The sequence below is a fragment of the Ascidiella aspersa genome, chromosome 1 (genome assembly GCF_963924565.1).
Source record: "Ascidiella aspersa chromosome 1, kaAscAspe10.2, whole genome shotgun sequence".
Taxonomy (NCBI): domain Eukaryota; kingdom Metazoa; phylum Chordata; class Ascidiacea; order Phlebobranchia; family Ascidiidae; genus Ascidiella; species Ascidiella aspersa.
In genome coordinates, this window is record NC_139447.1 from 9,640,196 (window position 1) to 9,667,079 (window position 26,884).

General features: G+C 37.9%; 1 protein-coding gene and 11 non-coding genes across 12 annotated transcripts in view; all 12 read left to right on the plus strand.

Annotated features, from left to right (window-relative positions):
* Positions 1 to 5,420: 5,420 nt before the first annotated feature.
* Positions 5,421 to 26,884, plus strand: part of LOC146167131 (cilia- and flagella-associated protein 54-like) — a 168,597-nt gene continuing 147,133 nt past the window's right edge. Inside the window, exons 1-20 of the mRNA XM_083390976.1 lie at positions 5,421 to 5,724; positions 6,226 to 6,493; positions 6,814 to 7,029; positions 7,317 to 7,460; positions 7,891 to 7,992; positions 8,066 to 8,179; positions 8,634 to 8,829; positions 9,467 to 9,565; positions 10,095 to 10,207; positions 11,726 to 12,063; positions 13,055 to 13,178; positions 14,034 to 14,163; positions 15,520 to 15,722; positions 17,160 to 17,320; positions 17,809 to 17,985; positions 18,515 to 18,659; positions 19,069 to 19,147; positions 19,826 to 20,025; positions 21,259 to 21,544; positions 23,748 to 23,908. Of these exons, the coding sequence (XP_083247102.1) occupies positions 5,540 to 5,724; positions 6,226 to 6,493; positions 6,814 to 7,029; positions 7,317 to 7,460; positions 7,891 to 7,992; positions 8,066 to 8,179; positions 8,634 to 8,829; positions 9,467 to 9,565; positions 10,095 to 10,207; positions 11,726 to 12,063; positions 13,055 to 13,178; positions 14,034 to 14,163; positions 15,520 to 15,722; positions 17,160 to 17,320; positions 17,809 to 17,985; positions 18,515 to 18,659; positions 19,069 to 19,147; positions 19,826 to 20,025; positions 21,259 to 21,544; positions 23,748 to 23,908 (3,441 nt within the window). The 5' untranslated portion in view covers positions 5,421 to 5,539. The remainder of the gene's footprint in view (positions 5,725 to 6,225; positions 6,494 to 6,813; positions 7,030 to 7,316; positions 7,461 to 7,890; positions 7,993 to 8,065; positions 8,180 to 8,633; positions 8,830 to 9,466; positions 9,566 to 10,094; positions 10,208 to 11,725; positions 12,064 to 13,054; positions 13,179 to 14,033; positions 14,164 to 15,519; positions 15,723 to 17,159; positions 17,321 to 17,808; positions 17,986 to 18,514; positions 18,660 to 19,068; positions 19,148 to 19,825; positions 20,026 to 21,258; positions 21,545 to 23,747; positions 23,909 to 26,884) is intronic.
* On the plus strand, positions 24,358 to 24,476 carry Trnal-caa (transfer RNA leucine (anticodon CAA)). Its single transcript has 2 exons — positions 24,358 to 24,395; positions 24,431 to 24,476. It is a non-coding gene; the product is annotated as a tRNA-Leu (tRNA).
* On the plus strand, positions 24,543 to 24,661 carry Trnal-caa (transfer RNA leucine (anticodon CAA)). Its single transcript has 2 exons — positions 24,543 to 24,580; positions 24,616 to 24,661. It is a non-coding gene; the product is annotated as a tRNA-Leu (tRNA).
* On the plus strand, positions 24,914 to 25,032 carry Trnal-caa (transfer RNA leucine (anticodon CAA)). Its single transcript has 2 exons — positions 24,914 to 24,951; positions 24,987 to 25,032. It is a non-coding gene; the product is annotated as a tRNA-Leu (tRNA).
* Trnal-caa (transfer RNA leucine (anticodon CAA)) lies at positions 25,464 to 25,582 on the plus strand. The gene is made up of 2 exons: positions 25,464 to 25,501; positions 25,537 to 25,582. It is a non-coding gene; the product is annotated as a tRNA-Leu (tRNA).
* Positions 25,650 to 25,768, plus strand: Trnal-caa (transfer RNA leucine (anticodon CAA)). The gene is made up of 2 exons: positions 25,650 to 25,687; positions 25,723 to 25,768. It is a non-coding gene; the product is annotated as a tRNA-Leu (tRNA).
* Positions 25,836 to 25,954, plus strand: Trnal-caa (transfer RNA leucine (anticodon CAA)). Its single transcript has 2 exons — positions 25,836 to 25,873; positions 25,909 to 25,954. It is a non-coding gene; the product is annotated as a tRNA-Leu (tRNA).
* On the plus strand, positions 26,021 to 26,139 carry Trnal-caa (transfer RNA leucine (anticodon CAA)). The gene is made up of 2 exons: positions 26,021 to 26,058; positions 26,094 to 26,139. It is a non-coding gene; the product is annotated as a tRNA-Leu (tRNA).
* On the plus strand, positions 26,206 to 26,324 carry Trnal-caa (transfer RNA leucine (anticodon CAA)). Its single transcript has 2 exons — positions 26,206 to 26,243; positions 26,279 to 26,324. It is a non-coding gene; the product is annotated as a tRNA-Leu (tRNA).
* Positions 26,392 to 26,510, plus strand: Trnal-caa (transfer RNA leucine (anticodon CAA)). The gene is made up of 2 exons: positions 26,392 to 26,429; positions 26,465 to 26,510. It is a non-coding gene; the product is annotated as a tRNA-Leu (tRNA).
* On the plus strand, positions 26,578 to 26,696 carry Trnal-caa (transfer RNA leucine (anticodon CAA)). Its single transcript has 2 exons — positions 26,578 to 26,615; positions 26,651 to 26,696. It is a non-coding gene; the product is annotated as a tRNA-Leu (tRNA).
* Positions 26,763 to 26,881, plus strand: Trnal-caa (transfer RNA leucine (anticodon CAA)). Its single transcript has 2 exons — positions 26,763 to 26,800; positions 26,836 to 26,881. It is a non-coding gene; the product is annotated as a tRNA-Leu (tRNA).

Genomic DNA, 26,884 nt, shown 5'->3' on the forward strand with positions numbered 1-26,884 from the left:
AGTTTAAAATAACTTAACGGCGCCTAGTAACGTGACGTCCTACGTACAGAAGGAAGTTTAACAATAAGAGCGTAGATTTGTTTAAATAGGAAAATTGGATTTCATTTTCAAATGGAATCTGTTGAAATAAATTAGTAAAGTATTTGTATAGTTAGTTGATCAAAAAAATGTGTTTTTGTTACAGTGCTTCAGTGCATAGGGCGTCTGCTCCACTAGCGCCAGAAAACTTCCGAAAAAGCGCATTATCGCGTTCGAGCTCGGGCCGCAATATTTTCTTCAAATGTCAGTCGCGCGACAATTTTTCGCCGTTTTTCGCTCGTTTTACAAAATAGGACGCACCGGGAAAGCCCCCTTGTCAAGTTTGTCGTTGCGTTGCTGGTGACCAAAATTTCGACTCGTTACGTCACTGCGACGTCAGTTTGACGTCATCGTAGCGTTACTGCTGTTCCGGTCGGTTACTGCAGCGCTCTGTTACTCATTTTGCCTCCCGCTGTTAAGTATAAGCCATCGAAATATTTATTCGCCTGAAAAATGCAATGTTCCTGAGACGTATTAAGCTTACTCAAAAATAGTTGGCACTTGACAACAGAATTGTTCGAAACGTTCGGACAATGATACCTACTTTTACATGGGATTTGACATGTACTCATTTATTCCACGTTTGACTACAACAGTGGTTCTTAATCTGTAATTTGTCCAAAAGCGGTAATTGGACCAAGTTTGGGGGTTAGTTTTGCAAGCTGTTTATCTTTACAAAATTATAGGCAAAATAGACGAAACAGCTTTCCGAATATTAAGTTTTAATGTTCATTGAGTGCAGATTCCAGGTCCTAACTAGTGTTAATTATAAATTAAAAGGCTGCATGTGATAATATTACAATTTTCACAAATACTTAAAGTTCTTCTCACATGTCAAAATGGTTAAAAAACCCACTGGACTTCAAACTCCAACCGTTATGCTCCACTATCTTATGTTATATAATAGTAATTCTTCTCGAAGTTTTGCGAATGGTCCTCGTAAAGCGGTTACTTACATTTCCCGCCACAGTCGGCCACCAAAATATCCGCTTGTTATGATTTAAATCCAACAATGCCGTTTGTTATGGTTTAAATTTTAAAACCGAGCTCGTCGAACAATTAACAACGGCTCACCTCGGTTCCCGCCCACTCGTTACGACAACTGCCGCTCGTGCACTCCTCTTCCCACGGCCTACGTCACCACAACAACACGTGACGTCATCCGTATCGTGACGTAGCCGCGTAGGCTTCGTTTTAGCTGCCGGAAGTGACGAAATGCCACGGGCCGCGGCGGCTCGTTTGTTTATTTCGCAAGCGTTGTTGGCGATGTTTTGTTTTGGTTATCGTAGTTCTATTCCTGGCAAGCTTCTCGTGCGGTTGCCCCTGTTTTGCTGAAGGTGATATTTACAATACCCTGATTTTTTCACAATGCTAAAAAGAGATATTGGTTATTACCATTTTTTTAATGTACTAAGAACAGATATTTACTTTGAAATGTGATATTTACTATCTAGATTCGGTTTACCGATGGCGTTGTAGGTCACTTGCATATAATATTGTGGCACAAAGTAAGCATACCATATTCTTATAAATTTGGGGGCAACTGATTTGTTTGTCCTAGGTTCCACTGGTAAAGACACTGGGATGTCACATTTGTTTACGGTCATGTTACTGGTTTAACTATAGACCCCGAAACGGACAAATCCATCCGTGGAAATACGTTATACTATTAATATTGTATCAAACTTCATTCACAACAGAAATCTCTTATTAGAAATATATTTTTTCAAATTGAATTAACTAATGTTTTGCAAATTACCTGACAAAGAAAAACAGAAACAGCGCATTCTTCATCTTGGCAGAAACATCTATATTTTGCACTGCAAATTAACGACTAAAAAAGAGAAAATACAAACCCTCTGCTACCATCGCGTGACCGACTCTTAAGTTGTATAAAATAATAACTTATAAAAGCAAAAACGCTCCATAAACAAATTTAGCAAAAAATCCCGCTGTCCAAACCATGCGTTTTAGCAAACTCCAAACCTCTTTATATTGTATACGCTTTTAGGAGCCTAGGCATTTACCCGACGAGTCGTCACTTGTTGTACCACGTTCACGAAATTCGCCCAATTTTATTTGCTTTGAGTTCAAAGAGACAAAAACCGTGACAAAAAATATCAAACGTGTCCCAACGATTAATTTCAATCAACTGTTTATAATTTTAAGTTTGACATTTGCGTTTTCATTCACCCAAATGCTGTCGAGAAGTTTTGTATTAACTAAAGGCTGCGGTTCGCGAATCCATTTTGTCCTGTCGCCCCATAGTATCTATTCTATATACCATTATTGTCTGCGTGTGTGTGTGCCTGCAAAATCTATATCTATTTAAAAACCTATCCCGTGAACATCTTGGGGTGAGAAAAAGTATCGTCGTTATAGCCAAGTCACTCGAGTTTTAGTGCAATTTCTGCTTGTATTCTTTCGCTCGGCGACCAAAGGCCGATATTGTGTTGTTATTTCCATTTCCTTGCCTCGGTTTAGCGCAAAATATTTTCGCTGTTTCGTCTCGCGTTACGATACCCCTCTTGTAAGGGCTAACTGCATCTAAATATGCCGTGTCACTGACTTTAATTTCCTTTTATAAACCTTCTCAGCTGATCAGTTGATAATAAGTTTCGCTTCGAAGGCATAAAGATTTAACTACAAGGCGGTTTATAATTTGTTTTTTGGAAATCTAGCCGCTTTAACACATTTCGTTTTTTGCTATCGGGTTAGGCATTTGTAAGATAATAATTTTCCGATTTATTACAGTTTTATTTTTCCTCAACTGATACAATATATGTTTTCGCTTTGGAGACAAAAAAAAACTTATATGAACTTACAAATCAACTACCAAGAGGTTTACAAATTTGATTTCACTTCACGTTTAAAATATAGACCGCTTTATGACTTTTGAGTTTATTGCTATCGGGAAAGACATTTTTAAAATGATTGATCGACCTATTACAATTTCACATGCTTTGACGTCCTTTCCCTAACTGGTGGGTAGATGTTTGGATTAAAACAGGTGAAAGCGCAACTAAACTGAACTGATCAACTTTTAGGCAGTCCGCCAAATTTGTTTTTATATTCGCGTTTAAAATTTAGCCAAGGCTTCACAAAATGAACCAAGCAACAGCAGCGACCCGGTGTACAAAAGATGCCCCCACTGACAACCTGTAACTCTTTAACTTCGCAAATGCATTCCACTTGTTGTATTCAGTCGGGCCCTCAACCTGTATTCGTCGAGCCATGTCACCGTGTTATCACGCCGGTAGAATCTAGCTTCGTCACATAAGCCACTTTTTCACCATCTACCGAGCTCTAGAGAAACTGTCGCCTTCGTTTTTTTGTTCCACTGCATTCTCACTTCTCTGCTTGCGGGGGCATCCCCGTAAAAGAGAGCCGTCATCGGTGTTGTTAAGACGTAGTCGTATCGTACTCCTATTGAATTTGCTCGCGGAATCGCGACCGTTTTATGTTTCGTTATTATACTGAGCGCTATGTTATAGCTGCAGCCCGTTTAAATTTTTTCCCAATTCGTTTTTATGTAAAAGAACAAATTTGACAAAAAGGTCGTGTCTATGGTTAAACGTTTACAGCTTATTACTGTCATTACTTGTAACCCTACAATGGAATACTTGTTGCCATTTACAAATTCTTAACCATAAAAACTTACTTTTTTGGTTCACACTTACTTTAATTTTGACACATTTTTTTCCAACAACGTTTAAAAGATCGGCAATTAAGCAATGCTTTGCCAACAAAAAAAGAATATCAGGCAGCGTTTCGTATTTCAGCGTTTTTTTGCGCTGAGACCCTCCGTTTTCCTTCTTACGGTCGAGGGACCGTGATTGGTTCCTCAGGACACCGACCCCCTGTTTTGTCGGACCGCCGACCCCTGTATGACGTCATTTCGTGCAATAGACCGTGGCCCCGGCCGCTCCACTATATATTATATTATACATAACTTTCGCGTCTCGTTTCGACTTTGATTTTGGCGCCAGATTTGAAATATCGGTGTTCGTTTCCGGAGTACAAGTTACACTGTTTACGCGCACTAGTGGGTGGTGTGTTTCGCAAGGCAGTTTGTAGCCGTTAGTCGACTAATAAGGGTTTTAAGGGATTTAAGATCAATACTAACTTCTAACTCAAGTCCAAGTCAAGTATTTTTCAAGGCAGCTCAGGTCCCAGTGAAAGTCAATTTCAGAGCAATCAACTCCAAGTCAAAGTTATTTTCATGAAAATAAAACTATTAAATTTGAAAACTAGTCCAATTATGAGCGTTAAATCAACTAAAAATGACAAAAACGCAACATTTTGCAAGCAAATTGTTTTATGTTTAATATTGAGATGAGTAACTCAATTTACAAAAAAAATTACAAAAATACTCGGCTTATTGTCTTAGCTTATTTATCCAAAAGACTGAAGTCAAGTCCGTTTACCCTAAAGACTTAAGTCATGTCAAGTTACTTGAAAACAGTAAAAGTACATTAAGTTAATTCATTGACACTGCAATTAGCTATTTTGCAATGCAATATAAATTAAAAACGCGTTGCTGTTATGATGAAGTAAGGCCAACACCGTCAGATTTATATTGCTGATGTTATCTTATATGTCTGGGAGATCCATGATAGTCGGCATAAAGGGGCACAATGTTTTTGCGTACCGGTGCTCTTTGCGACCTGGCTACACAGTGCTCGGTAAATCTTTCGACTTCGCACTGATTTTATATTTGTTAAAACTGTTATGCTTCTTGATTGAACAGACCAATCTATTTTACGCGATTGCTCGTTTTATGTTAAGCCTTCTAGTTAAATATTGTTCAACAAATCTGCTAAAAATTAAAGTTGACAAAATCACTCAACAGGTGTCTTTCGAGTCAAGCAGAAAGAAATAATCAACAAAGTTATGGTTTAACTATATCAAATTTATCTCGATTCTCAAACACTTTTGAGAATTGGGGTTCCTTTACATTTTACAGAGCAACTTTACAACACTTATTCTTACCCTTTTTTATAGGAATTGATCGTATTAATTTTGAATAACCCAGGTAAAATTCTAAAGGTTGTCAAAGATTGGTAAATTACAAAAAAAATTGGCAAAGATTAGATACTTTAAAATTATTTTTAAAACTTTAGTACCACTAAAATGTCAATTTATCTTTTAAATATGTATGTTGTTTTGGCTCATCCGATATACAACTGGTAACCGTAGTGACGCAAAAAGCCTCAAATAACTTTAAACTTAACTGTAATTTATTTGTTTTTTATTGCTATTTCACAACCAATACGGCTTTATTTTCAGTAAAATTTTTCTAATTCTGTCGTTGTTTTAAATTCACAGATTTTTAAGCTAACAACAGGCCATCGCTTCAATGGAAATAAGTGTTCGGTGGTATGCCTGATTGGGCTTGGCTTACTATAGCTTACCTCATCACATACTCAGTCATTATAATTGCCCTAGTTGTTGTGCCGAAATGGCATCGACGCTGATCAATGTCGCACTGTCGACCATTCGTCCTGCTCATGCATCTTACTACGGGGACATAGATGAAAGCAACCCAGTGGTATGTGCCGCCGAAAAGGAAATAAAAGGCGTTCTTGCCTACTTTGCTCAACGGACAACTACCCCGAAAGGCGAAACCGAAGCCTGCTCAAGAGGGTGAATATAGATTATTTTATGTGAAAATATGGGGCACTTGTCTAGAATCCTATCACAGCGTGTAAATAATCATTGAATCAACACACGATATGTGGGTTAAGATTCTGGTTAGTTTATGGGTGAGTGTTGGTATATGTATTATTAGATGTATTCTCCCAGTTTCTATATTCACTTTACATGATTAGTTTCATTATTGTACCTAACTAGGTGGTAGGATTCCAGACTAGCGCCAAAAAATGTATTGTTTGCTGTAAACTTCTTATAAAAACTGTATTTTCATATTTTAAAACTGTTTATTGAGGGTTCTGAAACTATTTGTCATGTCACTGGTGGTCATTTAACTTTCTAAGAATGTAGTACAATAATTTGTTTCAGGTCTAAACTTAAATGTGCTTACAAAAAATGCTCACATATATAATCTGTGTTTTTTGCGAACAGAAATATTAATTTTGTTTGTCAATTCAATAAATATAAAATTTTACAGCTGTTTATGTGCTTTAGGTCCAACTGGCTTTTTAACACCTGGAACAAGTTTGAACCTCGCCTTCCACTTGATCATTTCTACTCGAAACTTATCAGCGTTGGCGACTTTCTGCTCGAGCATGGCTTCTACGATGTTGCCAACTTTCAATGCTTCAGTAGATACATCGAAACAAGATACAAGCAGCACCCTTCTGGTCATGTTGCAGATGCAGATTCGTATCACAAGGTTTTCTTTGATGCAGAACAAACCCAGCAGGAGAGCATTCTTACGGCCAAGGCTTTGTTGGTATGAAATACTTGGAATATTACTTTCGTGCGCTAGCTCCTAGGAAAATGTTTATTATTTTAACTATTTTTTTTTGTGAGGAAATCTAAGTGGCATTTAAATATGTTTGTTTATAACTGTGTACATCCAAGTACTATTTTTTGTCATGACTTCAGTAAAGTGGTTCAGTATGTCATCATCAGTTAATGTTAAGTACATAAACTGATGATGACACAAGTGCCTATCAAAATTACACCTAGTTAGGCTAAATATGCTTACCTTTGCATTCCGTTAATTTAGTACCATGTTTTGGTTTGAGCTTATTATGACATATTTTTTAGGGAATTTACATGTGCCAATACAGGAGTTTGAATGTGCTTGATCCCAACCTGCAATTGCCAAATTCTGTGGAAAAGGTCCAGCAGGTTTTAAAAGGCCTGCGCACCTTCATGCAGTGCCTCTTATCAAACGAAACCCTTTTCTGGATTTTGTACAACTGTACTATTATCATGTACCAAATTTGCAGAAATCTTATGACAACTGGCAACTCCATAAAGGTAAATACTTACATAATAATAATGGTTTTGTAGCATAATGTTATTAGTTTGCAGTTACAAATAGAGAAGCCTTAGACAAGAATAAAAAAAATATTGATTGAAAATGTTTTTTCCAAACTTTACAGCAAAATATATATTTCCATCGTCATGATTTTATTATGTTTGATGGGTTTGAAATGAGTCTAGTTTTATCTTTCCATCTTTCCAGTGTAAATTATTAAGTTATTTGTATTAATTTATACTACAAATGATTTAATTGACATTTTGTAAAATGTTACCTTTGATAGGCAATTGAATTCCTGCTGTGGGCTGCATGCACTATGGAGACATCAGTCCCTCTTCTTGGTGTAAAGTATCTCACATGGAGAGTTACTCTGTATTCTGCTGTCTGCCTTGCATACTATGACTGCAAGTCTGGACACCATGCAGAGGTAATGTCTTTCTAAGTATTTTCCAAAATTATTTGGCAAACATTAAATTATTATCAGGCAACTTGTGCTGTAATCTGATGATATTCAGATGGGTAGTCTTTGATTGTCAGTAGAGAAAACGCTTCTTTACAGGAATGATTGTTGTGCAAAGTAAAAATTTATATATTTTCAGTTGTAATAGCTACTATATTTTTTTCAAAGCTCACCAAGTATGCTTACTCTCTTTCCTTTTTATATAAATATATAAGTACAAACTTACTTTAATTATTTTTGTACAAGTATTCTAAGTGGAAGGCCCAGATAGCCAGTAGTATGAGTAAAACGAAGTCTCCCATGCTGTCTGCTAAAAATCGGGAAAAATTCTTTATGTTCACCCCTTAAAGCTTATCATCACAATCTACCACAATAAATTAATGGTTTTTCTATACAGGCATTTGCTAGAAGGGCACTCGGGAAACTGCAAGAACTCAGTGAGCTTGAACGACTCAGTGATAGCTCCGAGAGTATTTCTACTCAGTTAACATTTCGTCAGGTATATGCTTTGTGACCTGTCAGTTAAATAATTTTGCTTTAATGCATTTGTTTCAATGCATTTGTTTCGCCAGGCAACTGCAAAAATGGCGTCAATGGTTTTCAAGAGAAGCGTTTATGAGAGCCGCAGAAAACCAAAAGGACTGTTGAGGCCAAAGGTTAAAAACAATCTGAAAGAAGCTGCCCAGGTAAAACAACTGTTATTACAAACTCCAAACCATGTTTGTTATGTTATTGTAAAAACCTAATACGTTAATCAAAATTAAATTTTTAAGAATCTTCCATGGCTAATGGCTAAAAAAGTAAGGTTAAAAAAATATATCATAGAATTTTTTTAGCGTGCATTTTTTGTATACAAAAAGATTTTGATCAAAAAAATTGAATGTTTATGACTTTTTTTTTAATTAAAACGTATTTAAATAAAAGAGAAAAGTATAAAAGAGAAATTTTTAAGTGTTTTTTTTGAATTATTTGACCGTACATAATTCAAAAAAATATATATACGTATTAGAAACTTCTTGGAAATTAAAAATTTCCTTTAGAAGACTTGCCAAAGCAGTGACCTGTTTGTTACTTTGGTCTATTTTCCTTTAAACACGACTTCTTTGAGCTGTGCTTTATGTTATTACTTTTTTTTTATAGCTAACTTGGCCAAGAACAGTTACCGAGAAACTGTTGAGTGAGATGTTTGAGGGAGGAGCCGCTCAGTTTCTTGCCATCGTTGAAGCTCTGTCAGACCCACACAGAAGAACTTTACAGACGGGACCATCCTCGACCGACTTCGATATGAACGATGTTACCGCCGAACTCTTTTTCGCTGGAAAGGAAATTATTGCAGGTATGTTTTTATAGAAATGCGATTTCAACATGATTTTCAACATGTATCTTACTGTTATACGGCTCAAAATATCTTTATAAATGCGCAATAAGTCGCTCAACCACTAATATGAGGCTACTAAAAGGTATTGTTTTAAACGAGAAATGCACTGAAACGAAAACTTTACAACTGGCGTTACACTAAGGTTCTTAATGTTTCAAAAAAAGGTTAATTTAATGACTGATAGTCCCGTCCCAACTTAATAATATAGAAAAAAAAAATTGTAGTTGCGACTACATATTGTATAAAATCCTGATTTGCAAGTGTTGCTTTGACACTCCTTGGTAATTGCACAACGAAACAATGTAGTTAGTTATTGATATTACTAGGACGGACTCTAGCCATAAGACCGAAATAAGAACAACACCATGTCGGAAATAAAACACAGTTCTGAATAAGACCAAAATAATAGTCGTAGTATCGTCTAAATCAACATAAGTCCTAACCCGTTGGAATAAAACCTAAATGGCCAGAGTCAGGCCTATACAGCATTTTACCCAACCCCTGTGCACATCACTAAATCCCCTAATAATTTCAGCCTAACCGATTTTCTAACCCCATCAACACATTATCTCTTAATATTACTACATTACTACAGGCGGAGGTGGTATTACAAGCCATGTTGCAAGCGGGGCTGATCATTCAGTGTTGGCAGGTGTCAGACACGACAAGTCCATGATACAACTTGCAGCAGCAGGTCTGTATTTTCACAATTTACCACGATCTGTTCATAATCATTAATGTACAGGTTGGTGTTTGGAATTTTGAATGAAATTAACATTTCGCTATTGGGATGGTTTATCGGGCTATGTGTGGGATTGGTAGAACAAGGGCAAAAATATTTTTAATTTAAATAAATATGTACATTTTTTTTACTGGATAACATGTCCTGCAATATTAACAAGGTTATTGCCCAAACTTGTGATGTTGGACTAGAAATAAGAAGAGCCTCTTTCTAGGATGCTATGCCTTGTAGCAACAGCATATTTATTGTGATGTTAAAAATGTTTATTTATGTATTTGGTTTTTTCTCCTAAATACTGTAGATCGCCTCAAAGATCAACATGTTTCTAAATGCTTCATCATTAGCTATGCATATTACAAACCGACTAGTAGTACGGTAATTTTAGAAAATAACCATACCATTCAAACATATGTCCTGGGTTTGGAATTTATCTTACGAATTACTTTGAGAAAAAGTCGATGTTATTTTTTTCTGTGCTCAGGTGAGGACGGCGTAACTCTCATCGCAGTGGTGAGATTCATCAAACTGGCGTTCTGCTACGAGCAATGGACGACGTTCAACACTCTACTGGATTGCGCTTTGATCTACATCAAGGTGACTTAAGAATTTTAATTTAATTTCCGGATTTTGCAAATTTATAATTTCTAATGAAAATCTAAGAAACCTGTAAAGCTCTTGTGATACTTCATTCGTTTTAAACCGAAAATTTCGTCAAGCTAAAATGCGTGAGAAAACAAATCTACCCTTACAAAAAAATCTGCCGTACGTTATATGGAAAGTATTGATTTTATATTTGTATGTGTTTCTCTGCGAAATACCGTGCATTTTGAATCGCAGATTAAACGAGTCTTTTCGAGAAGGATTTATCGAACCATTTTCAGCGTTTCAAGTTGTTTTAAATCAGGGGCGTGCAACTGTTTATCGCAGCGGGTTATAATGTATAACTATGATGGTGGTGCGGGCCGGACAATCGAACAACATATATATTTTTTATACAAATTTTTTATTGGAAAACCGTGTAGAATCAAGTTACTCATTAAGCGATTAATGAGATGTGTGATATCTTCTCTGACCAGATATCTTGTTAGTTTTGCAGAAGTGCCAACTCGAAGTTCATTTAACAGTTGCTCATCTGTGAGCTGATTCCTGAATTTTGTCTTAAACAGGCTTTTCTTTTTCGGCAATTGCTTTCGATAACTTATTGCCCAGTTTTGTAACAAGCTCAACGTCTTTCTTATAACAATGAAATACCTCTTGTTGTTTGCTCAAAGACTTTTTCAATTGCAGCATTTTATCAACCCGCAATTGACCTACAACGCTATCATAATTAGCATAGTGTTTTTAACTATAGTGTCCCTTAGAAATTATACTCTTTTATTACTGATATAACGTTTTGACAAGCAGGCGAACTACATCTTGCTTGTTAATTTCCACCTTTAATAATCAACCTTTCTTTTTTGCAAGCAAAACAAGGCAGTTTTACTACAATGCACACTATGACGCAATAACAGAGGTTCGGACAGTGTGACGTAATACAAATTGATAAATGCCAATGATTCCGTTACAAATAACTTTTTAAATCTGTGGCCCGCGGGCCGTATGTTGCACGCCTCTGTTTTAAATCTTGTAAAGAGCGACCTGATTTTAACTGCCATAACAAACCACACCACGATATATATTAACGAAAATATTGGGTATCGAAACCAATGTCTACTACCTGACCCTAAATTTTTATGTTGTTAATAGTTTAATTTTTTTGTCGAAAATCGAACCTCATCATTTCTTTATCAAACCCACCTTTTCAGAACGCTAGTAACTTCCTGATCTTTTGCAGAAATAAAAAAACTAACGCAATTACAAAATTATTGCGGCATGTTATATTATCAATTTTACAACTTTACATATGGCCTATGTAATTGCAAATCTGCTAGTGCTTAGCCTTCGGAGAATTGTTTTTCTTTTCTTTTTTTACTTTCGCAAGCATAAATAAATTAGAGCAATAAAACTGAAGGCCCAAAAGCCCGAGTCAATTTAAAAAATATTTTTTTTAAATTAAACCATAAATACAAAAAAAAACAGACCTTTCTTAACATTAAAAATTCTCTTTTTTAGAAATCCGGCGAGGGCGCGTCTTCGGGCGGCGGCGTAGGGGGTGCTGGCGAGTATTCGGGCACCGAGCTGTGTCTTGCGCTTCTACTCGTCATGGAGCGTCTGGTCCACTCGCGCTCCCAAAAAAGACTCCAGACCACCACCAGCGGTTCCGTGCTCCCGTCCGGCGCCGACGAAACCTTGGAGTCATCGGCGCCGGCTCCTCCCCCCACCCAGGGCTCGGTACATTCGGTGCAGATAAGCGACGACCTGGTGAATATGGCCGAGACGGTGTTCTACTGCGTCAATCAGCCCACGCTATTCGCGCCGCAAGGACTCGACGGCGACGTTTTGATTGACAGGTGCGTGTTGCTGAGTTTAAAACTCTTCGTTTGTTGTGTTCCCCAGACCATAGGTTTTTCTCAAAAGAGTCAAGACTTTGTGGCATAGGTAGTCACATACCGTGGACTCATTTTTAAGGGTACGTGAATACATTAAAATTCCTACACATTTAAAATCCTAGCGGGGGTCATTTGTTAAAAAAAAATCAGTGTTGTAATGACTTGGGTCAATCAATTGCTGGTTTAGATTTTATTCTAACGTTTAGTAACTAGTTGTTAGTCTAATTTTGGTCATACTCCGAATTTTTTTATTCTGACGTTGACGAAAAAATTGGGCCGCCGTTTGATTTGGCCTGTTGGTCGACTAAATGTAATGTATCATTCGATTTATTGAGATTGGTTTGATGATGGGAGTTTCCTTAAGAACGTATATTTTATATGCTTGATGGTACTGGCGATAAGTTGTTCAGTTAAAGGGTTAAAGATGGGCCTGTGCGATCTCTTGGCGCCGGCTTAATTAGGCCCAAGCCATGCATTTAAACTTAAACGCTAACCAAAGCTCAAACCCAGTTCCGAGCCCAACACAAATCCTCGCCCTTGTATAAATAATTCGATCTGAAATTTTAACTCATGCCGAAACCCTTAAGCAACCCCTCCATAAATAATAACCCATACCCAAGCCTTTCAGTAATCTGACTGTTGTTAATACGTCCTTTTTAAAATGACCAAATCTTGTCCGTGTTATTTGTAAAATTAATTATGCTTAAGTCAAATCATTTTTAACAAAAAGCAAGTCAAGTCCCAGTCCTACTGATTATTTGGGACAAGTCAATTAGACCCAACACGAAAACATACGTATCTAAAGGCCTGAACTAACTTTATCCCCAATACAAACCTTAGCCCTAATCCAAACGTATTTTAAACTTTTTTAACCTAACGCCACCCTCTTTGACTTTACTAATTGTGGCTTCCTACGGCTTATTTTAAATCGAATATCCTTTTTATTTTCCAGAGACATGGTGGTGGACGCCTGTTTACTTTTGTGGCAAAAATGCAAGATGGTTTTCGGGAAGTTTACGTCTGGCTCCAAAACCGACATGGGATCGATTCTATTCAGGACTGGAAGTGCAGGAAAGGTGAGTGGCATTTGCTTGTTTGAAATGTGCGAGAAAGTAAATTTCACCGTGACGCATGTGACTAAATATCACTTTTCAAGGTGACGTTTTGATACTGTACAATCCAACTTGAGTGTTTAAATGCGTTTGAAATTAAGGAATTTGCAAGACGTCATTATGACGCTTTAAACACGATATTTTCCAGAAGGATTTTTTAGGTGAGTTCCCGGCATCTTTTCGTTGTGTTTTAACAAAACAAACTTTTGTTGCAATTGGTTTAATTTGTAGGCATTTTTCCATTTACTGGCGTATATGAACTACATTGAGTAGAAAATCTGTCATCAAGTGTTGTAATAACTTACATCAATGACTTGCACATGAGTCACTGATTTTAAATGGCTTGACTTAAATAGTTTTGGTAAAATAACTTGACTTGACTTAAGTATATCGGATAAAAGACTTGAATTAAGGCTAGGCGTAAAATGCCTTCGGTTGAAATTAAGTGTTTTCATATAACTGTTTGTAATTTTTTTATTTTTCTCAGTTTTTGCACGTAGAACGATTAGATTGATACATGTGTTTTTTTGTGTTTTTTAAAAATTTAATTATTCCTCACAATCGGACAAGTTTCCCAATTGTTTATTGTTTATTTTTTATATCAGTGATTTGACTGGGACCTGACTTGGGCAACTCATGACTTGACTGGGACTTTACGTGTTATTTATTTAAAACGACTTGAGTTGGACTTAAGTTACTTTACAAATGACGTGACTTGGACTGAAGATATTTTACAAGTGACTCGACTGGGACTTGAGTTATTTTAAAATGACAACACTGATAACATCTAATAAACATTCTACCACGTTCCTTTCACAGTGGGTTCACATTCTCAGCATCGTTCACGCGTCTCTCATGTGGGCGGGTATAGGGAGCGTGGATCCAGAACTGATGGTCGAAGTAACTCTAAGACTCGCTCTTTCGCTGGAGGCTCTCGCCGGATCCGACTGTGAGTTTACCTTACTGCTTGGTGAAACTTTCCAGTAAACTGCCAACTAGAGATAGTTCGGGCGGAAACATAGGCGTGGCCAGGGAGGGGCCACAGGGATCATATCCACCTAAAAAAATGATAAATATTGTACTGCTGATATTGTATAACGTCGTTTTTTAAGTGAGGTAGCGGCTTTTGCTTTAAGATATTAATATAGTTTGCCTACTCAGCATGTCTTATTTTTCTGCGTCGATCGGCGGTGTTCCAAACCAAACACTCTTACAAGTTCAAAATATTTGGCGAAAATTTACTGCTGACTACGTATCTGGGCAGAATTTTTTAAGGTTGGGTGTCATATAAGCGGTATTGTTAGGTGGATAACATTTGCATTCCAATATTGAAGGGGATTTTAAGTTAATGCACAAAATTCCTTACCACAGCTTACATTTTTAGGGTGAAACACTTTTGTTTAAACTACTGACTCTTTCACTTCAAATAACTAAGAAAAACACCCTCTGGAATACAACACGCGGTATGCGATAACCGTGCTACAAAATGTTCAGAATTATTTATGCGGCGCTCTGCGGCAACTCGGCCAAACTAATTTCTTGTAAAAGCCACAAAACGCAGTAAAATATAGTTGTTGATAAACTGCAAAAGTATACTAAAAGTTACGCGTTGTTTTTTGCGCCTAATTAGGTTTTTTCAGCTCCTAAATTTACGTACAGTTTAACTTACAACATTACCAAAACCTAATTTTTAAAGCATAGTCCGAACTACATTTGATTAACTGTGCAATTCACAGTTAGCTTAGTTATAATAAGATTCTATTTAGCAAACTTGCAAGTAGCATTTTGATAAAACCGGAAATTCACCTGCAACTAAATCAAATAAATTTTGGCTATCAACAAATTGCATTAGATTTGAAATTTGTGGCATTTCGCCCGAACGTGTCGACTTGGACAACTACGTTATACAGTGGTTGAATTCTACCGACCTATACTGTATTTTATGCATCTGGATATCAGGTGTCACTGTTGATCGAAAAATTCTATTTCAATGTTGACTAGGTTTCGCACAACCGCGCTTCACAAGGGAAATAAAAAATATTGCAAAGGTTATCAAGATTTAAAAAAATTGCCGTTAAACCTTGCCACCTAAATCCAGATTTAGAAATAGACAAATGTGGCTAATAACAAATATTTCTAATTTATTTACTACAAAAAAAAAAGAAAAATTATTTGAGTCACCTTTACTACAAATATGGTCGTTTGACTTGAAAAAGAAAACATGCGTTTAAAAAAAACCCGAGCTGTGAATCGTAAAGCATATTTTTCTACTTTTTTCCTAAGTTTTACGCTTTTACTTTTTCAGCGGCCAACTACTCGGACGATCTTGGCAACATGTCGCGTCACTCCATGTACTCGACTACTCAGATGTCGCCCGCCTCGCAACTCGGCAGCGCTCTGCAGGTGCTACGCGACGGACTCGACTGCGTGGCATTCGGGCGATCCAATATGGCGTCCGACGACGCCAGAAGTGTGGCTGATATTAGCTGGATACCTGCTGACGAACAGGTGATAAGTTACAACTTTTAAAGTGTGTTTTTCAGAGAATTTGTTGGGATTTGTTGTAAACCTCTCCTATGATGTTAAGCTATTCATTTTCCGCCAAAAAGGTGAAAAGTTCTTTATACTTTTGCAGTCACAGTGTTTTTCTGTTATAGGTATTTGAAGCAAGATGAGCGTTTTATTAGCTTAAGCACGATTTGGTATTCGCATTTTCGTTATGTTTTGACTGTTTTAATTATGAGCAAATGTCAGTTTATATATTTGTCCTACGGATCGTATGCTTTTGTAGCGATCACAATTACCTAACATTACACAAACCAACGCAAAAACACAAAAAAGTATCGAACAACTAAAACATCCAATTAACTTAACCGTCATTTTATCCTTTTAAGGTTCAGTTTTTTTAAATGATTTACTATTGTTTTTTTGTGTTGGACGCTTCAATATATAATTGGACGCTTGAATCATTTCTTGAGTTCCTGTCATGAACTGATAATGATATAATCAATGTAACCCGGGGAACAGTCTTTCGTGTTGGGCGAACAACTAAAACATTCATTGTAACAAAAGATCGTTTTAGTGCTTGGACTGTTTTAAGCAAGTGTATATTTGTAGTGTCAGTATAACATTTATATGACGTAAAAAAGCGGTCAATGACAAAATCTAACGAAAGCGCCAGATATAGATTCAAGTTCATTCTATTTTTTCGACGTAAAACGTCAAAAACACCTTAGTAGCATAGTAGCTGCGAACAGACCTCTAACCTATAATCAAGCTATCGTAAATGTGTAACTGTCTAAAACTGTGCGATCAAGGACAGCCACAAGAAAGGTGTTAGCGTAACGAAAAAAGGGAATCACGTGATCAGTCCAATAATGAAGATAGGGCACTCTGTTTTGGTTGTCCTTCCTAGCGAGACAAAAAAACTAAGCTTGACTTTGGTGCAGCTATTTTGAGTTTGTGCTCTAAAACAGAAAGCCCTGTTCTTAGGACTAAAACTAACATTTTTTTAATTTAATTTAGTCATAACTTGTCTATGTAATTGTTTAGGCTGCCTTTCACATAGATATGGTTTAGAATTTTACAGTATATACTTAAAGCAGGGCTAATTTGGAAACCAGCTGAGAATCCTTTTTACAGCCTGTTTATAGGTTACTGTATGATTTACTTCTATTGAATCCTGAATCTTTAGTAGCCGGTATTTAAAACCTCCAAAATAAACCTTATACTTATTTTATTTACATACCGCAGTTCGATTTTTTGTCTTTTGATGTCTTTGCACGACAAGCTTAGGTTGTTTGTCTACTGCCACTTTGACAAGAAGTCAGTAAACCTTTAAACTAGCTCATAAAATGTCCCTTTACCGATAAAAATAATATTATATGCCGAACGTGTAACGCGTTGTTAGCTAATGTGTTAAACTTGATGTTCTCACGAGCACAGGTCATAGACCACATGACGTCAACATCGGAAGCGCTCATCCGTGACCTTCACGTAGAACTGCTCACAGTCCATCACAGGGTGGCGCTAAAGGTGCTCGACTTCAATTTGTCGCAATCTGTCGAGAAGGAAATCAACTCGTCCAGCAGAGCTCCATCGACCGTGTAAGTACAGTTAAACTTGTGAAATAGTATACGAGGAAATATGTTCAGGGAACAGACCTTGAACAGTTAAAAAAAACTATGCTTTAACGACGTTAAATGCTAGTTAGTTAATGGCATGGGCGTTCATTTTTTGTTTGGTCAGCTATTTCCGAACTTTATGGCGCAATATATTGTTGGTTTTTTACAAAACTTTGTGAATTCTTTGTATTTTTTGTACCCATCACGAATGTAGCGACTTGAGCCTACTTAAAATATTAGGTTTTCTTTGGTTAAAGCGCACTCTATTTCTGTTCTGTATGGAACTATGTTCGTTTTTATGACGAAATATAATCTATAGTAAATATATGTTTTTCAATGAGATCTTTATATGTATTTCACACTCCATCGCAATCACGTTAAAGCTGCCAAATCTGGGTATGTGACTATATAAACCCATAGTTTCAGTCAGAAACCTGTTCTTTATTAAAAAAAAATAAAAAATTCTGCAGTGTTCTGAAGAGCATAACCCAGGAAAACCTTAAACAGTACGTGGGCGGTTCTCTGGTGTCTAAGGCCATAATGTACATGCAAGAAGCCGATCAGCTGAGTGCGGAAGACCCAAAGGCACTGAAACTCCTCAATAAAGCGGTGACCACGATACAGCACGCACAAACCGACGATAAACGGTAGTAAGCGTGTTGGAATGAATTTGCGAACAATACTATAAAAAGAAGCTCTTCTAGTACTTATTTATTTGATCCAACGTTTCGACTACCTATGCAGGATACCTTCATCAGGGAATACATCAAAACCAACCCATGTAAAACTTTCTGCATATAGCTAGCCGAAGCGTTGGAGAAAATAAATAAGTACCGTAATAGCTTATTTTTAGTATACTATACCTGGTAGCAACAGCATGTTCATTAGCAACAGCATATTTTGCTGGTAAATTTATAAAAACAAATAGTCAAACGCCTTTTAATGTATAGAGGCCCCTAATAGAACCTTCAAGGAGGTCTACTCGTGTTTAATAATTTTCAACAACGCGTACAAAATACGGCCGTAAAGCAAAAACTACACAAGCCCAAACGATTGATGCAACATTCTAGCTGTGCTCTTTACAAAGAATTAGTCATTCACCAGCAGTAAATATCCCACCAATACATAAAAAAAACAGTAATCAAATTGTTAATAATGATGCTCTCCTATGGGCAGATTGTTCGAAGATAGCTGGATTCGTCTGAACAGGAGCGAAGAGGAGGAAATCTACTCTCCCACTCCCCCTCCTCCCATCCTGCTCTCGAGATCAAACCACTCCATGACGTTCAAGCCAGCCTACTTCAAACCGGATACCGCAAAGGTGAGGCTATTTAGTTCGCTGCAGGAACCCTTCTGCGTGTGATCTTTAATATATAAAAATAAGCTTTCTTAACATTTGTGACCGTTGACTTGCATTTGTGGCGTTGTTAGCTCTATGGTACTCGTATGTATCTCCGAGGGCAACAACCACTCGTTGTTGCCATATTATCTATTTGTGCCAATCACTTATCAGGACCCTTAACACTGGTCTAATCGTAATCCTTAAAACATAGAAAGCTTTTTTTTAATCTTCGAGGTTATATCTGCCTAAAAATATTTAAAAAAATTAATGCTGGCATTTCTAAACAGTTTTACACCAGTTGGAATTACATTGCTTTCGGATTTTCGTAATGCGTTTTAATTTATTGACTATTCCTGTCAAATTCAATCTGTGTCTATTCAACTTACAGGTTGCTTGGTATCGGATATTTGGACGTCTGGCTGCTGGTCCCAACGTCAAAGTTCGACTCAACGACTATTTTCTTCCGGGTAAGTGTGACGAAACAACTATTTTTTAGCTTATTTTTGTTCAAAGCTGTAGACACTTCTTACGTTAAACGCAATATAATTCAAACCCGCGACAGTGTCTTGTACCAGCTATTCTTCAAACTTTGGTGTTTTTAGTATCTGTTTATAATTCGTTAAAAATAATTTGTCGTTTGTTTTTAAAACGCTACACTTGCCACCACGACATATTTCACTTAAAATGTGCGAACTTTCAGTGGCTATCAAACCAACAGCAGAATATTCCAGCAAAGCTAGTAATTTAGGTCAGACACTTTTTATAGATGTTGAAAGATATATATATATATATATTTCGCCGGCAAATGCATCATCTGTATATCTTAAATATAACATTCATTTGAACTAAGATATACTGACGAAGCCTTTGCCGGCGAATTATATACATATCTTTTTTTTCAACATGTATTAAAAGTGTTTGACCTGAATTATAACCTTTGCTGGGCTATTTTGCTGTTGGTTTGTAGCCGTCGAAACAGGTCAAAAGTGATTTCCAATATAACATATTCGGTGCAACAACGGCTTAAAACTATATACTTTATAAAAATAGTTGTTTGTTTACGACGCACAGAAAAACAATTAAACCTCAATTATAGCAGTTCGTCTAAGGTTCATTGCAACGATGCAATATTTGTCCCTACCCAGGTACCGGAGAAGAAGTACCCGCAGGCGCCGACTGCGTGCTAAGGGTGGACGGCTTGGAGCCCAACCAGAGGTACTTGTTCGCTGTGGCGGCCTACACTAGCGACGGCAAGTTGATTGGAGGTTCGGTTGGAGATAGTGGACGGTCCATAGTAGCCTGTCAGCCGCTCTCAATACTAGCGACGTGGGGATTTCTGGTGCAGGTTGGTGTCGTTGCTGTGACTTGAGATTGTTGTCCATTTTTTATAAAAAAACAGGCCGGGTTTTCAGTTGGTAGTCTCCTGGTAAGACTTTGCCCTCATTCCTAAAATTTCAAGGCAAACTGCTTTACTGTTCCACTTGTGTCGTAGGCGTACATTTAACACCAACGACTGTTGAAAATGTTTCAATCGTTTTTGACTGATACATATTATCTTTAATTGCAACCGACTACCTTTTCGATCTAGTTTTCATGCGACAGTTTACAAAAAATAATAACTTAGGAAATCGATCATTGCCGCTTGAAAATTGTTAGTTTAAGCCTGTGTCGGCCTCGCTTTACACGAAAAAACGGCAAAAATCGAAACAAAACTGCGAAAACACAAGCAACCAACCTAAAATAGTTGAACAGGTGCACAATTGGCAATTTAATTTATATAGATGTACAGGAATTCCAACTTTGCCTTACAAGGCCCGGCCCGCAGTGCAATGCTGTCAATGTCTTCAGAACTTTGCCTTCGGGCAGTAATATTGCTTTAGTCACATTTACCTATTAATCCAGGGGTTCGCAACATTCAAACAAAACATCGTATATCCAACATTCCCAGCACATAAAAAAACTCAAAAAGCTGTATTCTTGTTGGCAGGTCAGCTATAAACACACCTAGTGTGTCAATTATTTTTCGCAAAACAACCAATTTTCCGGTAATCTTTAGTTATTTACCCTGTCATCCAATAGTGCCACTAGAAAACAAGTACTGTGTAAAAAAAACAGTAACCTCCAAGGTCAGCTACAAAAACACCTAGTGTGTTAATTAGGTTACGCAAAACGACCAATTTCCCAGTAATTTTTACACTGCCATCCTACAGTGCCAGCACTAGAAAATAAAACAGTGAAAAAAAAAGCAATAACCGTTTGACATTTTTGTTCTTGTGTGCAGGTCAGCTACGAACACACCAAGTGTGTCAAATTTTTCGGTAATTTTACCGAACAATTTTCCGGAAATTTTTACCCTACTATCCAACAATGCAACTAGAAGAATATTACAGTGATTAAACGAAAAAACAGTAACCGTTTGACATTTTTGTTCTTGTGCGCAGGTCAGTCTCAACCACACCTAGTGTGTTAATTATGGTTCGCAAAACACTCAATTTTTAGGTATTCTTTACCCTGAGCCACTAGAAAAAAAATTACAGTGAAAAACACAATAACCGTTTCGCATTTTTCTTGTTCGCAGGTCAGCTACAAACTCGGCTGCCTTGGCGTGTCCAGGCGCGCCTGTTCAGTTCTTTGGGACCACTTCATCGAGTCACAGAGGAACGACTCGTCGGGTTCTTGGAACAGCGTCGCTCGCCAAGACTTCGCCCTCACCACCTACCACCTCGACCAGGCGGTGGCGCTGGCGAGCTCGCCGGTGCTGCTACGTCACGCGCTGACGTCAGTCTTCGTCGGCGTTGAGGCGGCGGTGCGTGACGGTGGGATCTACTGCGACAAGTTGTGCAACGAAGGACCCTTGATGCCGAGTAAGTGTGTTCGCTTGTTGTATATATAAATTTGGGCCTGCCCAAACATGTGTTGTTGCAAGTGCCGCATAGGGCGGCCACAAACGCTGTAAATGACTACAGTAACGTTTATTCAGTCTTCAATTTTAACTTTTTTTATTTTGGAGGAAATAACTAATTAAACAAGCATAGCGCGTCGTCAGTACATTATTTTCCTTTATGGTGCCGTATTTACAGTGTATCAGTCAGGTAAAAACAGGAACACGCAATACGAGGCAAAAATTTCTAAAGTATAGATGATCTATAATACCATAGTATTAAGACCAATGACATAATAAAGCCAAATACACAGTAATATGCACGACAGAATAAGGTCTAAAATCTAAATCGTCTAAATATAACCCGTCAGAAAACGTCTTAAAGTAATAAATAAGGCCTAAATGGCCAAAATAACGATAGAGGGTAATGGACGATCGGGGCTGTCGGTCTGGCATCGGTCATTTTGATGTCGACGTTTTGTTTGGGGGCTTGGTAAAAGGTTGTATAGGCCTGATTCTGACTCTTTGGGTCTTATTTATTCTGACTTGCACGTTATTACGACTATTAGGTCGTAACCCTATTTTGGTCTTATGCCGAACTGTGTTTTGTTCCGACGTTGATGTTGTTTTTTATATAGGTCTTATGGCTGGGTTTCGTTAAAAACGTCATGTATAAAGTGAAATTTACGATAGCAATTAAGTTTGACTTTCTTACTAATGATCATTATTAAATCAAATACTACAAATTGTAAACTTAGTTTTATATGGTTGGAGGTTGTAGTAAGACGTAATAAGAATACCAAAGCCCATACAGAAGCAGGTATCATTTTGAACGTTTCGAATAACTCTTTCTTGTTGAAAATGAATAAAGAGTTATTCTAAACGTTCAAAATGATACCTGCTTCTGTATGGGCTTTGATATTCTTATTAGTTTTATATGCATTAGCGGGCCCGTAAGTTCTGTAGGCGCAGGTTGGACAGTCTTGGTGTACGTTTTGCTGTCAGTTTTGTCTTAATGGTTACTTGGGCTTTTCGATCGATTAAGTTAGGTAAGGAAATACGTTTATAAAACTTTATACCAACCTTTGTTTCATTGGTTGTAAGATCGTTATTGTCGGTTTGTAGCCGACACCTGATCCAGATCAGGTTATCGGTAGTCGTCCAAATGTACTTTCACGTCGGTACCGATCTGTTAGCAAAACATATTTCTTGTCAGAAGTTAGTTTTAGACTCAGGGGTCGGCAACCTACCGCCAATGTAATTCATCCGGCCCGCCGCCACTTTGACAAATTACACACGAGTTCATTTCAAATACTTTTTGACTATTTAAAGTACGTAATAGCGAAAAATTTTCGCGCTTAGCGCGAATGATCTTTTGACATCCATTTTTTTCACGTTTTGATGCTCTTTTTTAACTAGATTAGCGCTTCTTTACTGTTGTGCTGTGGAAAGCTGCCAAGTGTGATGCCGACAAATGGAAAACGTATTCAAAAATATTGGACAAATATTTTTTAACAATTTTTTTTTTAAATGTAGTAAACACTTGCAAAAGAAATACCGGTATACCAATGGTGACATTTTAATACACATAAGTTGTTGTAACATTTTAACAACACAAATGTTAGTTAACATTTTAATACACACAAGTTGTTGTAACATTTTAACAACACAAATGTTAGTTAACATTTTTTGCGGCCCGCAGAGGCCTTTGAGTTAGTATTTTAGCCCGCGACTACGAAAAGGTTGCCGACCCCTGGTTTAGACCAAACTAAATGTAACTTTTTCGCTTGACATTAATAACCTGGTTAATCGGTCTTGTATTTGATCATATTTTGTTGCATTAAGCGATTAACTTGGCAAGATTAGCAATTCCAACAGTCGAGATTTTTTTTTTTAATTCTACACCGCAATTTTTTTTTTTTATTAATTAACACTGCAACTTTTTTTTTCATTTTTTACAAGGATCAAATTGTTCTATTTTAAACACACATTTTTGATTTTTTGAACAGCAGATATTCAAAATCCTGAATATTTGGAAGATATTTCGTAATTTAACTTTGCTAAATTAAACTAACAGAGCGTTTTTTTTTCGATATAAGCCAACGACACGCTAGTCCAAAAAACGTTACAAAAATACCTTGCTTTCTAGTTGAATTTAACAAAACATGTATTGCCTACAATCACAGGCCAGATCGAGCGGCTCAAGCAATGCGAGCGTATGCTGGTTGCCATGGAAATAGCTGGTTGGCTTAACGACACCTCAATGCTGCTCCAAGCGGCGGTGCAGACCTACGGCCTGATAGCTCCTATTATACAAGCAGACGTATCGTCTATACCGGTCTTGCAGGTAATTTGTTATATTTACAAATATGGATGTCCGATACAAAACGGAAAGAAACCAATCCACGATATTACGAACTTGTCCGAAACTGAAATGATGTAAACAGTTTAGCACAAATGTTCGATCCATTGCTGAAATTTGTTTTGTTGAAGCAATAGGGAAAAATTATTTGTTTTTAAATCAGCATGTCAGGATGGCCCAGACTCAAGCTTTAAAGCTTTAATTTGCTTTTTTCCGCCCGCAATAGGGAAAACTGTTACTTCTTTTTCACTCAACAAGTCAGAATGGCCGAGTGGTCTAAGGCGCCAGACTCAAACTTGAAAGCTTCACTGTACTGCGGTGAAATGAGTGTTCTGGTCTCCAAATGGCGGCGTGGGTTCGAATCCCACTACTGTTACTATTTTAAATTTGCGTTTTTCCGCCTGCAATAGACCAAACAGTTTTTAGAACAGCAAGTCAGTATGGCCGAGTGGTCTAAGGCGCCAGACTCAAGCTTGAAAGCTTCACTGTTCTGCGGTGATATGGGTGTTATGGTCTCCGAATGGAGGCGTGGGTTCGAATCCCACTTCTGACACTAATTTTGATTTTTTATTTTTCCGCCCACAATAAGGAAAACTGTTATTAGTTTTTTATTAATCAAGTTAGGTTGGCCGAGTGGTCTAAGGCGCCAGACTCAAGCTTGAAAGCTTCACTGTTCTGCGGTGAAATTGGTGTTCTTGTCTCCGAATGGAGGCGTGGGTTCGAATCCCACTTCTGACACTAATTTTGATTTTTTGTTTTTCCGCCCGCAATAGGGAAAACTGTTGTTAGTTTTTTATTAATCAAGTTAGGTTGGCCGAGTGGTCTAAGGCGCCAGACTCAAGCTTGAAAGCTTCACTGTTCTGCGGTGAAATTGGTGTTCTTGTCTCCCAATGGAGGCGTTGGTTCAAATCCCACTTCTGACACTAATTTTTATTTTTTGTTTTTCCGCCCGCATTAGGGAATACTGTCGTTAGTTTTTCTATTAATCAAGTCAGGATGGCCGAGTGGTCTAATGCGCCAGACTCAAGCTTTAAAGCTTCACTGTACTGCGGTGAAATTGGTGTTCTTGTCTCCGAATGGAGGCGTGGGTTCGAATCACACTTCTGACACTAATTTTGATTTTTTGTTTTTCCGCCCGCAATAGGGAAAACTGTTGTTAGTTTTTTATTAATCAAGTTAGGTTGGCCGAATGGTCTAAGGCGCCAGACTCGAGCTTGAAAGCTTCACTGTTCTGCAATGAAATGGGTGTTCTGGTCTCCGAATGGAGGCGTGGGTTCGAATCCCACTTCTGACACTAGTTTTGAATTTTTGTTTTTCTGACATCAATACGGAAAACTGTTATTAGTTTTTCTATTAATCAAGTCAGGATGTCCGAGTGGTCTAAGGCGCCAGACTCAAGCTTGAAAGCTTCACTGTTCTGCGGTGAAATGGGTGTTCTGGTCTCCGAATGGAGGCGTTGGTTCGAATCCCGATTGTGACACTAATTTTTATTTTTCCGCTCGCAATATAAAATACTGTTGTTAGTTTTCCTATTAATAAAGTCAGTATGGCCGAGTGGTCTAAGGCGCCAGACTCAAGCTTGAAAGCTTCACTGTTCTGCGGTGATATGGGTGTTCTGGTCTCCGAATGGAGGCGTGGGTTCGAATCCCACTTCTGACACTAGTTTTGAATTTTTGTTTTTCTGACAGCAATACGGAAAACTGTTGTTAGTTTTTCTATTAATCAAGTCAGGATGGCCGAGTGGTCTAAGGCGCCAGACTCAAGCTTTAAAATTTAACTGTTTTGCGGTGATGTGGGTGTTCTGGTCTCCGAATGGAGGCGTGGGTTCGAATCCCACTTCTGACACTAGTTTTGAATTTTTGTTTTTCTGACAGCAATACGGAAAACTGTTGTTAGTTTTTCTATTAATCAAGGCAGGATGGCCGGGTGGTCTAAGGCGCCAGACTCAAGCTTTAAAGCTTCACTCTTCTGCGGTGATATGGGTGTTCTGGTCTCCGAATGGAGGCATGGGTTCGAATCCCACTTCTGACACTAATTTTAAATTTGCGTTTTTCCGCCCGCAATAAACCAAACAGTTTTTAGTTGTTAGAACAGCAAGTCAGGATGGCCGAGTGGTCTAAGGCACCAGACTCAAGCTTAAAAGCTTCGCTGTTCTGCGTTGATATGGGTGTTCTGGTCTCCGAATGGAGGCGTGGGTTCGAATCCCACTTCTGACACTAATTTTAAATTTGCGTTTTTCCGCCCGCAATAAACCAAACAGTTTTTAGTTGTTAGAACAGCAAGTCAGGATGGCCGAGTGGTCTAAGGCGCCAGACTCAAGCTTGAAAGTTTCGCTGTTCTGCGGTCATATGGGTGTTCTGGTCTCCGAATGGAGGCGTGGGTTCGAATCCCACTTCTGACACTAATTTTGAATTTTTGTTTTTCTGACAGCAATACGGAAAACTGTTATTAGTTTTTCTATTAATCACGTCAGGATGGCCGAGTGGTCTAAGGCGCCAGACTCAAGCTTAAAAGCTTCGCTGTTCTGCGGTGATATGGGTGTTCTGGTCTCCGAATGGAGGCGTGGGTTCGAATCCCACTTCTGACACTAATTTTAAATTTGCGTTTTTTCCGCCCGCAATAAACCAAACAGTTTTTAGTTGTTAGAACAGCAAGTCAGGATGGCCGAGTGGTCTAAGGCGCCAGACTCAAGCTTTAAAGCTTCATTGTTCTCCGGTGATATGGGTGTTCTGGTCTCCGAATGGAGGCGTGGGTTCGAATCCCACTTCTGACACTAATTTTAAATTTGCGTTTTTCCGCCCGCAATAAACCAAACAGTTTTTAGTTGTTAGAACAGCAAGTCAGGATGGCCGAGTGGTCTAAGGCGCCAGACTCAAGCTTAAAAGCTTCGCTGTTCTGCGGTGATATGGGTGTTCTGGTCTCCTAATGGAGGCGTGGGTTCGAATCCCACTTCTGACACTA